The 18,334-nt window shown below is 35.5% G+C and overlaps 1 protein-coding gene and 1 long non-coding RNA gene across 2 annotated transcripts in view; both read left to right on the top strand.

The window, feature by feature from the left end:
* Window positions 1-18,334, top strand: part of LOC137402306 (uncharacterized) — a 63,230-nt gene that overhangs the window by 27,004 nt on the left and 17,892 nt on the right. The window contains exons 3-4 of the mRNA XM_068088804.1: window positions 7,056-7,239; window positions 7,619-7,809. Of these exons, the coding sequence (XP_067944905.1) occupies window positions 7,056-7,239; window positions 7,619-7,809 (375 nt within the window). The remainder of the gene's footprint in view (window positions 1-7,055; window positions 7,240-7,618; window positions 7,810-18,334) is intronic.
* On the top strand, window positions 257-4,395 carry LOC137401698 (uncharacterized). The gene is made up of 4 exons (XR_010979379.1): window positions 257-422; window positions 1,438-1,598; window positions 2,498-2,632; window positions 4,045-4,395. It is a non-coding gene; the product is annotated as an uncharacterized lncRNA (long non-coding RNA).

Raw genomic sequence — 18,334 nt, 5'->3', positions numbered from 1 at the left:
CATAATCGTGGTTTTACGACGTTTTGTCAGTTTACGTCTATTAAATCTTTACAAAGAGATTAAACGCTTTTTTGTATTACTGTATATTGAACCAAAATATCAACCGAGATTGTTTGTGGGCATATACATAGAATTTAGTTATAACTTTTTGGAATTTATGAAGTTCGATGCGTGGGAAAGCTAAAAATCCGCATCGTACTCCTTCGAAAGATTTCGAAGGTATGCATTTACATCGTATTATGCCTGAAAATATCGGACAAGGCAAAACTAGGAGGAGGAAATATCCGCCATACTGATTTATTTTTCCGGTTGTTGTAGTTTAATTAATGATTTAACGATGCTTAACTCATCTGCAATACTTGCAATAAAATTCACAATATAGTAATAAATGATATTGACGCTCTTTGCGATCGTTATTGCAGGTGAGTAAAGTTTTTTGCATTGGTACAAATTCAAGTTTTTCTCCGTAAATAAAACCGAGTGTTAAAGACTGTGTTTATAAATAATTGCACTCCATGGTGGTAAACTGCAGTGGATTATCGTTCTTGGATGCGTTTGACGTTGGAAAACAGCTTGAAAAGCATTTGCGAGTCATAAAATGGATATAATTTGTCTTTAAAATGTCACGCTTCTGTAAACAGGAATTCATTAAAAAGAGTAGGCCTATGGCACTAAAAGGGTTACATATTGCTTTTGTTCTTTAACTGTACCTCTGTGCTTTAAGAGAAGTACAACTTTTAATATTATTTTTTTCACGTATCACAGCGATGTTATCGAATGTCTTAATAACTGATAAAAACACTTTTGCTGGTTGAGCGAGCTTTTGCTAATAGAATTGAAATGGCTTTGAAGCCATATATGCGTAGAAAAATGTGTAAAGCATGTTACTGAGTAGTAGCATTATCTTTTGATTTCATTACCTACTTCAGAGGCATTGTTGATAATAAATCTCATTGCGAGTGACTGTGTGTTGTGTACAAACGGAGTAATGGTGAATCATTAATAGTTTTTGACTGCCATAAAATAGAGAAGACAACTCTGATGTGACAAACTCTGATACAAGTTTGAACGCCATTTCCTAAACTTAATTTGAAGAAATCTTCCTTTGCCATTATTTTTGTCTCCAAAATTTCATAAAGATGAAGATCTATACGCATATATCAAATGAGTAAAGACATGTTTGTTAGTCACTGAGCTACTAAACTTGTTATTCAGTTGGAAAATGTTGAGCAATATTAGTAGTGCAGTTGGAAAATGTTGAGCAATATTAGTAGTGACCAACCAGCAGTTTTTAGTGGCCAGATTTAGGGTTTGCAACTACAAGGTTATCGGTTCAATCTCAGTCCAAGTCCATAACCATTAGATTCTTACCATATAGATAGTTTATCGATTTGTTGTTTGCAAGATCTCTAATGTAGTTTGTTTGCGATTTTTTAGAATGAATCTCACAAGATCTGGCCATTATCCTTGCAACTAATCGTCTAATCGCTATCTAGTCAATCACCACTACTATGGTCAATTTGCCAACCATACACCGGTTCGGCTCAACAGTAAATTCTCCATAACCAATTGAATCGGTATCAATAACTGTGGGACAGGTGAGATCTAGACATATTTCTTGCATTTTTCCATCACTATTGCAAATTTTCCATGTCTGTGTTTTTATTATACATGTTGTAGGCTTACTAATATGTTATCAATATGCTTTAATTCAGCTACATGGAAAGTTTGTTTATTTGTGCCCTAAGCCCTTAACGTCGTGACAACCATATCAAATTCGATAAACATACCATATAATATTCAGTACATAAGACCAGTCCTTCTACTGCAATGTCGCCTCGCGCACTGACCAGTGTGTATTTATGCTACACCTACAAGCTTCCAGCTCGCTGCGCTGGAAGATGTTACCATAGAGCATTTCGGTTTGAATCCCAACAGTGACTTCGTTTCTTTCATGAATTTAAATAGTATTGCTGCGGTGTCTGCACAAAAATACGACGGTAATGTAATTCATGGCACGATTTCTAGTAAAATTCAACTTCAAAAAACCGTTGCAAATCAAAATTAGATGATATCACATATAGGAATTTATTTATAAAATAGTGAAATACCAGTAATCCTACTCAATGTGAGCTGATTGGAACACCAGGTCCCCATTATTCACCATTCGAAATGTCATCACTAGGATTCTCTTCTGGAAATACGTGATATGTTTTGAATTTGATGTTGGTTTTTGTAGTATCTGCCTACAAGGCCACACTTCAGTAATCCATTTGACACATCCACTATTGGGCATTCACACCTTTTTCTTGTACATGAATCACGATTTCTGACAGAAATCTGTCTTGCGGCATTGCTACTCTGTTGAATACCTATTATCCGAGGTAGCGGTTTTGTTCTTGTATTGAGGTGACCCAGTACGTTGGTTAAGTGCTTGTTTTTTGTTCTCTGTGATCTTCACTATAACATGCTACTTTCAGGCTTTTGTTAATTGTAGTATTCCCGACGGCGCCAAAAAAGGCGTCCTTACTGATGGTGTTTTGAATGCCATTTCTTCAGCTACGCATTGCCCGCCTCTGATCCCGATTGAACTATTAGCGAATAAAAGATTTGGGCCATGGAAGAGGTCACGGTATGTACATGTCAAAACCAGGATTTTCGAACCAAACTTCAGATCTCGACTTGTACTCTTGAATTTACGATAGATCTATAGTTACTCTCCCTTTAACTGTGATTTTTGTTATTGAAAGTTGGAAAAATTAGTTTCAAATTTAGAAATGCTGTAGCACAAAACGTAGATTTTTTTGGCAGATTGGAAGCACATTTCAACACTAACTACCTAGCACATCAGAATTTTAAGCAGAGAAAATATGGAAATCTAAGAGTTGTGTGCACGTGTACATAATTAAGAAAGCAACTCTTGAAAGTTTGCATTGTGTTAGATTTTGTATAACTTGTGATAAGCATGTTAGGTTGAGAATCGTGCTGCCTTTTACCAAAATGTCAACTTAGAGCTAGTAGTGCGATGTAATTTCTTTTTCTCTTTTTATGACATGATTTTCAGCTATTTGATTGTGATATAAGATAGGTATGATTGAAGAAGTTGACAATATGTAAGAGGCAACAATAGCCGATTGACTATGTATTTTTAAAAGAGTGTACGCGCTAATTCAAACAAGCTTATAAAGGAAATTGAAAAGACAGGCTGCTCGCATACTTCTAGTTCAACTAAAACTTACAAAATCTTATCGTTTAATTTTTCATTAAATATCTGCACGGCGTTTCTTAAAGCTTTGGAACAATCTGCAATAGCATTAGCAGTGCTTCTCATTTACCTGCGTATATAGCTGTTTGCACATATAGCGTCTCATCAGAAAGGTTAACCTCCAAGTAAATAACTCGACTAATGCGGAGTTGTTAGCTTACAGTTTGTTATTATTTTTTAATGGATATGTCCAAGTTCGTGTTTTTTGCTACATGAGATTTACTAATTAATTTACCGCATTGCTATTCTACAACAACTCTTTTTTAAATTTCAAATTATTAAAATGATAATTCAGCATAAGAACAATGCGACTAGGACATTAGTTGCTTCTGAAGAAACTTACTATTAGCGCAACCCTAAATATGATATGCTTGTGCAGTTTTCATATTATGCCAATATGAAGTTGCAGCCTTATAGGAAGCTCAGTTATGAAGCCATTAAATAAAAAGCTGATTAGGATGATTTTGAAAATATGGTGGTTGTGCACTCTTGTATCCACCTGTGCCTATTATGAGGAATCGTGATTCCAAAAACTTGAATGAGTGGACAATAGTACCTTATTATAGAGTGCCCACAAATAGTGAAAAGAAAAGTATTGCTGGTACTATTTCATGTATCTAGCAAGTGACACTGTGATGTGGCAGATCAACCTCGATGTTCATAATTACCTTGTTAACAGGTTGTTGCCATATTTAGTTTATACTCATATTTGCTTTGTTTGTATTCTGTACTTTTTAGCAGTTCTCATCTGCTAATATAAATGCTTCTTCACATTTCAGGGCTTAAAGGATTGTACGGTAATCTGAATTGTTGGATGAAAGAACAGCCTTCGCCACCACAATCCAAGGACGGACGAGCTGGAAAAACTTTAGTCTAATGTGGTAAAGCATTTGGTGGACTGTAGCATTATTCACAAATATGATCATAGCTTTGCTTGTTTGTCTCTGTGTATCATTGATATATAATTTATTCTGGTGTAAAGGTTGTGGTATTTTTCTGCCATGTTTTGATGATGACAATATATATAGAGTTTAGTCATTTTATAGCTATATTTTTATTGTGTTTCATATTATTTTTTGTTATTATATCATGCAACTGTTTGTATCAAAATATACAGCTTCGGAACCATGCCCTAACTATTGAGATGCTCACAAAGATTATTTTAAGAATAATCTAGTAAAAGTCTTCGTATATATCTAAGGTGCAATATTTGTTGAATGTCCGTCAGCCTTGAGAAGAGATGTTGTGTGAAGGTTAAGCATGGCACATTATAGAAAAATTAGGTTGCTTCGGAGACGTAATGTTGGTGGAATGTTGTATAGCTTAAGGAAAGAATATTGTCGACGGTTATGCTCGGTACATTATAGTAACATTGTACGCAATTCATTAGAGGAACATTCTGTGAAACATCAAAATGTTAGAAATTGTCTACACAGATACACCCCACTAATGTTCTGCACGAAAACGTTCCTGGGATGTTAGCTAATATCTTTGAGGCAACATCATGAAAGGCATGCTTGTGGAATGTTCTGTAACATTCTCCCCATGCCGCAGGATTTTTGCACCAGATCATCTGCTGAATGTTCCATAATGGTGAAATGCCATACTGTTCCGAATATATTAAAAGACAATATTATGTGAATGTTTATACCCAGACATTTCAAAGTAGCAATCCTGTAACATTGCTGGGACATTCGATAACAATGTTTTGTAACAACGTTATAATAACGTTAGCAAACCTTTTCCTCGTTCTAACGTTCTAGCTAGAATGGTACAAAAAACGCATGATTCATTTTTTGGAAGTTGTCCCCCTTTCATAACAAAAAATTATTTAAAATGAAGCAAATTAGAAATGTTATAGATTTTTCATTACAGATATAAAAAAAAAAAACAGAATAATGAAAAAGAATAATGATAAATTTGAATGATTTATGTAAATTAAATGAAAAGTCACTACAAATTTTAATTTTCGCACTTCATTAGACATATCGCAAAAATGACTAGGGTCCATTAGGCTCCAACTATGCGTATCACGGGTCAAAGTAAAACGCGACAGTGTGAACACATCGCAACTGACCAGGTCGCAACATATACATGTTGTGTCAGATGGTTGGTGATAGTCTATCTACCGATTGATTAACGATACGTGTCGTCTGACAAGCCGGCGCGTATGTAAATCATTTCGTTAGTAGAACGAAGCCAATGCCCATTAACTTGTATGCCTTTATAATTATATTTCGTTTTAGCTACACGGGATTACCGCGGCAAGGAAAACGATGCGCAGTAGCTAGGAATATTGTATAATAAAGATGGAAAATCCCTACGCATCATTGTCCCACCAATGTTCTATGCGTAACCTTCCTGGGATGTTAGCTAATAGCCTTGAGACAATATTATGGAAGAAATGTTCGTGGAATATTATGCAATGTTCTCCCAATATTGTGGGAATGTTATGCGGGATCATTTGCTAACATTCCAGCAACGTAATTCCCACAGCGTTGCTGGGACGTTGTGGGAAATACGTCCCAGCAACGTATTTCCCACAACGTTGTAGGGACATTATGGGAAATACGTTCCAGCAAAGTAATTCCCACAACATTGATGGAACGTTTTGAGAGTTACGTTCCAGCAATGTTTTTCCCACAACATTGCTGGAACGTTGAAAATGTGTCTACAAATAATCTTGTGACAACGTTACAATGTAACGTTTCTGGGACTTTTCGGAACATCCCTGGAACGTTCTGGGAACGTAAAATTGTTAGTTGGGTGCCGTATGCTCCTTTTTGCGAATATTTCAGCAATTGCGTAGTAACTTAAATTTATTATTTGTTGACAACATAACCAACAATCTTTAGGACTTGTATGGTATTGACAGTTTTGTCAAGCAATTTTAAACTTTTCTTTGAGAATTTCTAACATAAAAACGAACATTTTTCCTTTTGAGTTACGGACTATTTAGTATAACGGTATTATGGCTTTAGTAAATACCTCTCAAGTTAGAAAACCGGTAATTACTTATGTTGCTGAAATTGTAGCCAATTTATATTCAGATTTAAGTGATAACACAGATAATTAAAGAAGCAGCACTAGCCCTGATGGTGGTGAAAGGAATAGTTTTGTAAGAGTAAGAGAACAGAGGACTGTTTTAGCTTTGTAGCGATAGTAGCTTCACATACAGTAGCTTTAGCAATGCATGAAGAATAAATAAAATGTACTTTTTGGCTTACCACTATTTGTTAACATGTTGGTAAAATGAAATATATAGCAAAAGTGTTCTAGTTAGAGTTTGAAGTTGAAAAGTTTTGTATAAATATTATTAAGCAAAATTAGCAGTTTTCTGTAAAATGGCTGGCAGTAGGGTGATAGCTAAATTTCTACATAGTTGGTAGTGAAACGGTTTGAATGTGGATGTGCGGTATTCCCCGATACTGTGTAATTTCAACTATAGTGACTTTGGTTTATGGTGAGTTTTATGTTCATTTAATTTCAATTTATGTCGTAACGGTTTCATGGTTAAAAAAAAACTTACAGAATCAGTATAGTGTACAGCAAGACAACATACTTTAGTCTGAGTCTAAATAACTACTCATTGAGTATTGGTAAATTAAGTGCTATCTGTGCCTCATAATCACTAAACTCTGATAAAGCCAACCTGATGAGACTGTTCTAAACTTGGTTTATTATTTTTACATAAATATTTTACTGATAACTTGTTCCTTATTCCTTATTCTACATTGTAAATAAAAAAGACATATCATCTAAAACGTTGCTGGTAGCTCTGATATTTCAGTCCCATGATGACACATTGGATGAACATAACAAGATAACAATACTGGAGTACCTCGCTCAGCAACAAAAAGCTAAAGTCAGCAGCTGCCCCAAGCATAAAGACCAACGATACGTTCTTGGGTGTGGAGTCTGCTATGTGCTCAGCTGCCTTAAGTGCGTTCCTGATTTACCAACCTGTGACACTGGTAAGTGTGGTTATTGTAGGTTTGTGTAGGTCTCTAAACATATTACATTTGTTAAAAACAAGATATTAGTTTTAGCATGATATCTCATTACATCAGTTGACCCGTGATGATATTATCAGTTATACTATTTTCAGTGTAACATGTTCAAGCTGTATCAGTGTATCTGCTTTTGAGTCAAGAATGAGTATTTTGTATTTTTCATTTTGTTTTCATTTAATACAAGTAATGCATCAATAACTGCCTAAATGCTTTTACTATTTACCACAGTCATTATTTGTAATGAGTCATTGTTTTATGTAATTGGTATAGTATACGTATATCGGTATAGTTGTTATTTGTTATGTATGATTGGTATATGTGAAGTTATTTTCTTATTTAGGTTCTACACACTCTTTGCTTCCATTAGAGGACCTGGCATCAGCCCTTCTATCAGGTACGATATCTGCTGAAAGTTCAGCCAGGGATGAGCAGTTTGAAGTGTTGTTCAAGCGAATATCTAAGATGGTCTCTGAATATGACAGTCAGACTGAAGGCATGCTAACAATGATTCATAAAAAGAGAGATGAGCAGGTTGGTGAATTAGCTCAGTCTATGTTTGTGTTTAATTATTTTCTGCACCTTTTGACTTGCATTTTCAACTTATTTATGTTTCCTAATTTATACATCAATCATAGAATAGTCAGCGATCGAGAATTATTTGTAATTAAGGGCTGGTTCATTACAGAAGTCTCAGTATAAACTTTTCTCTATTTCAATAGAACAACAGCTAGCATAAGTATGGTTGCCTCACATCATACATTTAAAATATTGCCTTTTATGGCGTATGCTGACCTTAAACTTTAATTTTGACGGATTTTAAATCGAAGTAAAAATTTTGAAATTTGAAGACTGTCCCCCAACTCAAAACTTTGCTCTTTTCAAAGGAAGACCTAGACTTAACTTTTTCATCAAATGACCATATAATAACTGTAGCACTATTGGTTTGTATATATAAATTTTCTTCATTTCTTTCAGCTTAACTTAGATTATGGTCCATGGCTATGATAGTTCTACAATGATGTAAGCGACTGCACACCTACAATAGCAACTTAAATTCTTATTTTTAATATTTATAGAAAGCATAGTCTATTAGCCAAATTGAAAACAACCAAAACTTTCTGTTCTGTCTAAAATAAAACAAAGCAAAAAGTTTACTTTTTAATTTATTTCTTTTCTTTTCCCAAAAGTGCCCCTTGTCTGCCTAACTCTCTGTTTAATGTCTGCCTAACTCTCTGTTTAATGTCTGCCTGACTCTCGGTTTAATGTCTGCCTGACTCTCTGTTTAATATCTGCCTAACTCTCTGTTTAATGTCTGCCTAACTCTTTGTTTAATGTCTGCCTAACTCTCCGTTTAATGTCTGCCTGACTCTCTGTTTAATGTCTGCCTAACTCTCTGTTTAACGTCTGCCTAACTCTCTGTTTATCGTCTGCCTGACTCTCTGTTTAATGTCTGCCTAACTCTCTGTTTAACGTCTGCCTAACTCTCCGTTTAATGTCTGCCTGACTCTCTGTTTAATATCTGCCTAACTCTCTGTTTAATGTCTGCCTAACTCTTTGTTTAATGTCTGCCTAACTCTCTGTTTAATGTCTGCCTGACTCTCTGTTTAATGTCTGCCTAACTCTCTGTTTAATGTCTGTCTAACTCTCTGTTTAATGTCTGCCTAACTCTCCGTTTAATGTCTGCCTAACTCTCTGTTTAATGTCTGCCTAACTCTCTGTTTAATGTCTGCCTAACTCTCTGTTTAATGTCTGTCTAACTCTCTGTTTAATGTCTGCCTAACTCTATGTTTAATGTCTGCCTGACTCTATGTTTCACGTCTGCCTAACTCTCTGTTTAACGTCTGCCTAACTCTCCGTTTAATATCTGCCTGACTCTCTGTTTAATGTCTGCCTAACTCTCTGTTTAATGTCTGCCTCTTTGTTTAATGTCTGCCTAACTCTCTGTTTAATGTCTGCCCTGACTCTCTGTTTAATGTCTGCCTAACTCTCTGTTTAATGTCTGCCTAACTCTCTGTTTAATGTCCGCCTAACTCTCTGTTTAATGTCTGCCTAACTCTCTGTTTAACGTCTGCCTAACTCTCCGTTTAATGTCTGTCTAACTTTTTGTTTAATGTCTGCCTAACTCTCTGTTTAACGTCTGCTTGACTCTTTGTTTAATGTCTGCCTAACTCTCTGTTTAATGTCTGCCTAACTCTCTGTTTAATGTCTGCCTGACTCTCTGTTTAATGTCTGCCTAACTATCTGTTTAATGTCTGCTTGACTCTCTGTTTAATGTCTGCCTAACTCTCTGTTTAATGTCTGCCTAACTCTCTGCTTAATGTCTGCCTGACTCTCTGTTTAATGTCTGCCTAACTCTCTGTTTAATGTCTGCCTAACTCTCTGTTTAATGTCTGTCTAACTCTCTGTTTAATGTATGCCTAACTCTCTGTTTAATGTCTGCCTAACTCTCTGTTTAATGTATGCCTAACTCTCTGTTTAATGTCTGCCTGACTCTCTGTTTAATGTCTGCCTAACTCTCTGTTTAATGTGTGCCTAACTCTCTGTTTAATGTCTGCCTAACTCTCTGTTTAATGTCTGCCTAACTCTCTGTTTAACGTCTGCCTAACTCTCTGTTTAATGTCTGCCTGACTCTCTGTTTAATGTCTGCCTGACTCTCTGTTTAATTTCTGCCTAATTCTCTGTTTGATGTCCGCCTAATTCTCCGTTTAATGTCTGCCTAACTCTCTGTTTAACGTCTGCCTGACTCTCTGTTTAATGTCTGCCTCTCTGTTTAATGTCTGCCTAACTCTCTGTTTAATGTCTGCCCTGACTCTCTGTTTAATGTCTGCCTAACTCTCTGTTTAATGTCTGCCTGACTCTCTGTTTAATGTCTGCCTAACTCTCAGTTTAATGTCTGCCTGACTCTCTGTTTAATGTCTGCCTAACTCTCTGTTTAATGTCTGCCTAACTCTCTGTTTAATGTCTGCCTAACTCTCTGTTTAATGTCTGCCTAACTCTCTGTTTAATGTCTGCCTAACTCTCTGTTTAACGTCTGCCTAACTCTCTGTTTAATGTCTGCCTGAGTCTCTGTTTAATGTCTGCCTGACTCTCTGTTTAATTTCTGCCTAATTCTCTGTTTGATGTCCGCCTAATTCTCCGTTTAATGTCTGCCTAACTCTCTGTTTAACGTCTGCCTGACTCTCTGTTTAATGTCTGCCTCTCTGTTTAATGTCTGCCTAACTCTCTGTTTAATGTCTGCCCTGACTCTCTGTTTAATGTCTGCCTAACTCTCTGTTTAATGTCTGCCTGACTCTCTGTTTAATGTCTGCCTAACTCTCAGTTTAATGTCTGCCTGACTCTCTGTTTAATGTCTGCCTAACTCTCTGTTTAATGTCTGCCTAACTCTCTGTTTAATGTCTGCCTAACTCTCTGTTTAACGTCTGCCTAACTCTCCGTTTAATGTCTGTCTAACTCTCTGTTTAATGTCTGTCTAACTCTCTGTTTAATGTCTGCCTGACTCTATGTTTCATGTCCGCCTAACTCTCTGTTTAATGTCTGCCTCACTCTCTGTTTAATGTCTGCCTGACTCTATGGTTAATGTCTGCCTGACTATCTGTTTAATGTCTGCCTAACTCTCTGTTTAATGTCTGCCTAACTCTCTGTTTAATGTCTGCCTAACTCTCTGTTTAACGTCTGCCTAACTCTCTGTTTAATGTCTGCCTAACTCTCTGTTTAATGTCTGCCTATCTGTTTAACGTCTGCCTGACTCTCTGTTTAATGTCTGCCTAACTCTCTGTTTAATGTCTGCCTAACTCTCTGTTTAATGTCTGCCTGACTCTCTGTTTAATGTCTCCCTAACTCTCTGTTTAATGTCTGCCTAACTCTCTGTTTAATGTCTGCCTAACTCTCTGTTTAATGTCTGCCTATCTGTTTAACGTCTGCCTGACTCTCTGTTTAATGTCTGCCTAACTCTCTGTTTAATGTCTGCCTAACTCTCTGTTTAATGTCTGCCTGACTCTCTGTTTAATGTCTGCCTAACTCTCTGTTTAATGTCTGCCTAACTCTCTGTTTAATGTCTGCCTAACTCTCTGTTTAATGTCTGCCTGACTCTCTGTTTAATGTCTGCCTAACTCTCTGTTTAATGTCTGCCTAACTCTCTGTTTAATGTCTGCCTAACTCTCTGTTTAATGTCTGCCTAATTCTCTGTTTGATGTCCGCCTAATTCTCCGTTTAATGTCTGCCTAACTCTCTGTTTAACGTCTGCCTGACTCTCTGTTTAATGTCTGCCTCTCTGTTTAATGTCTGCCTAACTCTCTGTTTAATGTCTGCCCTGACTCTCTGTTTAATGTCTGCCTAACTCTCTGTTTAATGTCTGCCTGACTCTCTGTTTAATGTCTGCCTAACTCTCAGTTTAATGTCTGCCTGACTCTCTGTTTAATGTCTGCCTAACTCTCTGTTTAATGTCTGCCTAACTCTCTGTTTAATGTCTGCCTAACTCTCTGTTAAATGTCTGCCTAACTCTCTGTTTAATGTCTGCCTAACTCTCTGTTTAACGTCTGCCTAACTCTCTGTTTAATGTCTGCCTGAGTCTCTGTTTAATGTCTGCCTGACTCTCTGTTTAATTTCTGCCTAATTCTCTGTTTGATGTCCGCCTAATTCTCCGTTTAATGTCTGCCTAACTCTCTGTTTAACGTCTGCCTGACTCTCTGTTTAATGTCTGCCTCTCTGTTTAATGTCTGCCTAACTCTCTGTTTAATGTCTGCCCTGACTCTCTGTTTAATGTCTGCCTAACTCTCTGTTTAATGTCTGCCTGACTCTCTGTTTAATGTCTGCCTAACTCTCAGTTTAATGTCTGCCTGACTCTCTGTTTAATGTCTGCCTAACTCTCTGTTTAATGTCTGCCTAACTCTCTGTTTAATGTCTGCCTAACTCTCTGTTTAACGTCTGCCTAACTCTCCGTTTAATGTCTGTCTAACTCTCTGTTTAATGTCTGTCTAACTCTCTGTTTAATGTCTGCCTGACTCTATGTTTCATGTCCGCCTAACTCTCTGTTTAATGTCTGCCTCACTCTCTGTTTAATGTCTGCCTGACTCTATGGTTAATGTCTGCCTGACTATCTGTTTAATGTCTGCCTAACTCTCTGTTTAATGTCTGCCTAACTCTCTGTTTAATGTCTGCCTAACTCTCTGTTTAACGTCTGCCTAACTCTCTGTTTAATGTCTGCCTAACTCTCTGTTTAATGTCTGCCTATCTGTTTAACGTCTGCCTGACTCTCTGTTTAATGTCTGCCTAACTCTCTGTTTAATGTCTGCCTAACTCTCTGTTTAATGTCTGCCTGACTCTCTGTTTAATGTCTCCCTAACTCTCTGTTTAATGTCTGCCTAACTCTCTGTTTAATGTCTGCCTAACTCTCTGTTTAATGTCTGCCTATCTGTTTAACGTCTGCCTGACTCTCTGTTTAATGTCTGCCTAACTCTCTGTTTAATGTCTGCCTAACTCTCTGTTTAATGTCTGCCTGACTCTCTGTTTAATGTCTGCCTAACTCTCTGTTTAATGTCTGCCTAACTCTCTGTTTAATGTCTGCCTAACTCTCTGTTTAATGTCTGCCTGACTCTCTGTTTAATGTCTGCCTAACTCTCTGTTTAATGTCTGCCTAACTCTCTGTTTAATGTCTGCCTAACTCTCTGTTTAATGTCTGCCTAACTCTCTGTTTAATGTCTGCCTAACTCTCTGTTTAATGTCTGCCTGACTATCTGTTTAATGTCTGTCTAACTCTCTGTTTAATGTCTGCCTAACTCTCTGTTTAATGTTAGATTAAAATATAGTCTGTGACAAGACTAAAACTCATACCTGTGACATTCAGTATAGCACATCAACGCTCTGACATCCGCACCGATCAATCATCTTAAAGCACTTCTGAGAGATTGTGCCTATTCCCTGAACCTTATTAGCATACGATCTCACACAGTAAATTGAATCTTAAGTATATCTATAGAAACAACTGGGTAATTTATCTCTATATTTTTAGTGACGGTAATTACAACACAATTATATATTCAATTGCGATGCTATAGTGACCACTTTGCATACGGTTGGTATTATCAAGGTGACCATAACAATAATGCATCACAATTATATATTCAATTGTGATGGTATAGTGACCACTTTGCATACAGTTGGTATTATCAAGGTGACCATAACAATAATGCATAAAAATTATATATTCAATTGTGATGCTATAGTGACCACTGTGTATACGGTTGGTATTATCAAGGTGACCATAACAAAAATGCATCACAATTATATATTCAATTGTGATGGTATAGTGACCACTTTGCATACAGTTGGTATTATCAAGGTGACCATAACAATAATGCATCATAATTATATATTCAATTGTGATGCTATAGTTACCACTGTACATACGGTTGGTATTATCAAGGTGACCATAACAATAATGCATCATAATTATATATTCAATTGTGATGCTATAGTTACCACTGTGTATACGGTTGGTATTATCAAGGTGACCATAACAATAATGCATCATAATTATATATTCAATTGTGATGCTATAGTTACCACTGTCTATACGGTTGGTATTATCAAGGTGACCATAACAATAATGCATCACAATTATATATTCAATTGTAATGCTATAGTTACCACTGCGCATACGGCTGATATTATCAATGTGACCATAACAATAATGCATCATAATTATATGTTCAATTGTAATGCTATAGTTACCACTGTGTATACGGTTGGTATTATCAAAGTGACCATAACAATAATGCATCATAATTATATATTCAATTGTGATGCTATAGTTACCACTGTCTATACGGTTGGTATTATCAAGGTGACCATAACAAAAATGCATCATAATTATATATTCAATTGTGATGCTATAGTTACCACTGTGTATACGGTTGGTATTATCAAGGTGACCATAACAATAATGCATCATAATTATATATTCAATTGTGATGCTATAGTTACCACTGTCTATACGGTTGGTATTATCAAGGTGACCATAACAATAATGCATCACAATTATATATTCAATTGTAATGCTATAGTTACCACTGCGCATACGGCTGATATTATCAATGTGACCATAACAATAATGCATCATAATTATATGTTCAATTGTAATGCTCTAGTTACCACTGCGCATCCGGCTGATATTATCAAGGTGACCATAACAATAATGCATCACAATTATATATTCAATTGTGATGCTCTAGTTACCACTGCGCATCCGGCTGATATTATCAAGGTGACCATAACAATAATGCATCACAATTATATATTCAATTGTGATGCTCTAGTTACCACTGCGCATCCGGCTGATATTATCAAAGTGACCATAACAATAATGCATCACAATTATATATTCAATTGTGATGCTCTAGTTACCACTGCGCATCCGGCTGATATTATCAAGGTGACCATAACAATAATGCATCACAATTATATATTCAATTGTGATGCTCTAGTTACCACTGCGCATCCGGCTGATATTATCAAGGTGACCATAACAATAATGCATCATAATTATATATTCAATTGTGATTTTATAGTTACCACTGTACATATGGTTGGTATTATCAAGGTGACTATCACAATAATGCATCATAATTATATATTCAATTGTGATGCTATAATTACCACTGTCTATACGGTTGGTATTATCAAGGTGACCATAACAAAAATGCATCATAATTATATATTCAATTGTGATTTTATAGTTACCACTGTACATATGGTTGGTATTATCAAGGTGACTATCACAATAATGCATCATAATTATATATTCAATTGTGATGCTATAGTTACCACTGTGTATACGGTTGGTATTATCAAGGTGGCCATAACAATAATGCATCATAATTATATATTCAATTGTGATGCTATAGTTACCACTGTCTATACGGTTGGTATTATCAAGGTGACCATAACAATAATGCATCACAATTATATATTCAATTGTAATGCTATAGTTACCACTGCGCATACGGCTGATATTATCAATGTGACCATAACAATAATGCATCATAATTATATGTTCAATTGTAATGCTCTAGTTACCACTGCGCATCCGGCTGATATTATCAAGGTGACCATAACAATAATGCATCACAATTATATATTCAATTGTGATGCTCTAGTTACCACTGCGCATCCGGCTGATATTATCAAGGTGACCATAACAATAATGCATCATAATTATATATTCAATTGTAATGCTATAGTTACCGCTGTGCATATGGTTGGTATTATCAAGGTGACCATAACAATAATGCATCATAATTATATATTCAATTGTGATGCTATAGTTACCACTGTGTATACGGTTGGTATTATCAAGGTGACCATAACAATAATGCATCATAATTATATATTCAATTGTGATGCTATAGTTACCACTGTACATACGGTTGGTATTAACAAGGTGACCATAACAATAATGCATCACAATTATATATTCATTTGTAATGCTATAGTTACCACTGTGTATACGGTTGGTATTATCAAAGTGACCATAACAATAATGCATCATAATTATATATTCAATTGTGATGCTATAGTTACCACTGTGTATACGGTTGGTATTATCAAGGTGACTATAACAATAATGCATCATAATTATATATTCAATTGTGATGCTATAGTTACCACTGTCTATACGGTTGGTATTATCAAGGTGACCATAACAATAATGCATCACAATTATATATTCAATTGTAATGCTATAGTTACCACTGCGCATACGGCTGATATTATCAATGTGACCATAACAATAATGCATCACAATAATATATTCAATTGTAGTGCTATAGTTACCACTGTGTATACGGTTGGTATTATAAAGGTAGCTATAACAATAATGCATCATAATTATATATTCAATTGACATGCTATAGTTACCACTGTGTATACGGTTGGTATTATCAAGGTGACCATAACAATAATGCGTCACAATTATATATTCAATTGTGATGCTATAGTTACCACTGTGCATACGGCTGATATTATCAAGGTGACCATAACAATAATGCATCAACATTATATGTTCAATTGTGATGCTCTAGTTACCACTGCGCATCCGGCTGATATTATCAATGTGACCATAACAATAATGCATCACAATAATATATTCAATTGTAGTGCTATAGTTACCACTGTGTATACGGTTGGTATTATAAAGGTAGCTATAACAATAATGCATCACAATTTTATATTCAATTGTGATGCTATGGTTACCACTGTGCATACAGCTGATATTATCAAGGTGACCATAACAATAATGCATCAACATTATATGTTCAATTGTGATGCTATAGTTACCACTGCGCATACGGTTGGTATTATCAAGGTGACCATAACAATAAAGCATCTTAATTATATATTCAATTGTGATGCTATAGTTACCACTGTGCATACGGTTGGTATTATCAAGGTGACCATAACAATAAAGCATCTTAATTATATATTCAATTGTGATGCTATAGTTACCACTGTGCATACGGTTGGTATTATCAAGGTGACCATAACAATAATGCATCATAATTATATATTCAATTGTGATGCTATAGTTACCACTGTGCATACGGTTGGTATTATCAAGGTGACCATAACAATAAAGCATCTTAATTATATATTCAATTGTGATGCTATAGTTACCACTGTGCATACGGTTGGTATTATCAAGGTGACCATAACAATAATGCATCATAATTATATATTCAATTGTGATGCTATAGTTACCGCTGTGCATACGGTTGGTATTATCAAGGTGACCATAACAATAATGCATCACAATTATATATTCAATTGTGATGCTATATTTACCATTGTGCATACGGCTGATATTATCAAGGTGACCATAACAATAATGCATCATAATTATATATTCAATTGTGATGCTATAGTTACCACTGTGTATACGGTTGGTATTATCAAGGTGACCATAACAATAATGCATCATTATTATATATTCAATTGTGATGCTATAGTTACCGCTGTGCATACGGTTGGTATTATCAAGGTGACCATAACAATAATGCATCATAATTATATATTCAATTGTGATGCTATAGTTACCACTGTACATACGGTTGGTATTATCAAGGTGACCATAACAACAATGCATCATAATTATATATTCAATTGTGATGCTATAGTTACCACTGTACATACGGTTGGTCTTATCAAGGTGACCATAACAATAATGCATCATAATTATAGATTCAATTGTGATGCTATAGTTACCACTGTGTATACGGTTGGTATTATCAAGGTGACCATAACAATAATGCATCATAATTATATATTCAATTGTGATGCTATAGTTACCACTGTGCATACGGTTGGTATTATCAAGGTGACCATAACAATAATGCATCATAATTATATATTCAATTGTGATGCTATAGTTACCACTGTGTATACGGTTGGTATTATCAAGGTCACCATAACAATAATGCATCATAATTATATATTCAATTGTGATGCTATAGTTACCACTGTGCATACGGTTGGTATTATCAAGGTGACCATAACAATAATGCATCATAATTATATATTCAATTGTGATGCTATAGTTACCACTGTACATACGGTTGGTATTATCAAGGTGACCATAACAATAATGCATCATAATTATAGATTCAATTGTGATGCTATAGTTACCACTGTACATACGGTTGGTATTATCAAGGTGACCATAACAATAATGCATCATAATTATAGATTCAATTGTGATGCTATAGTTACCGCTGTGCATACGGTTGGTATTATCAAGGTGACCATAACAATAATGCATCATAATTATATATTCAATTGTGATGCTATAGTTACCACTGTACATACGGTTGGTATTATCAAGGTGACCATAACAATAATGCATCATAATTATAGATTCAATTGTGATGCTATAGTTACCACTGTACATACGGTTGGTATTATCAAGGTGACCATAACAATAATGCATCATAATTATATATTCAATTGTGATGCTATAGTTACCACTGTACATACGGTTGGTATTATCAAGGTGACCATAACAATA

Source organism: Watersipora subatra, chromosome 8 (assembly GCF_963576615.1).
Source record: "Watersipora subatra chromosome 8, tzWatSuba1.1, whole genome shotgun sequence".
In the NCBI taxonomy this organism is placed as follows: domain Eukaryota; kingdom Metazoa; phylum Bryozoa; class Gymnolaemata; order Cheilostomatida; family Watersiporidae; genus Watersipora; species Watersipora subatra.
This window is presented reverse-complemented; position numbering and strand designations above follow the sequence as displayed.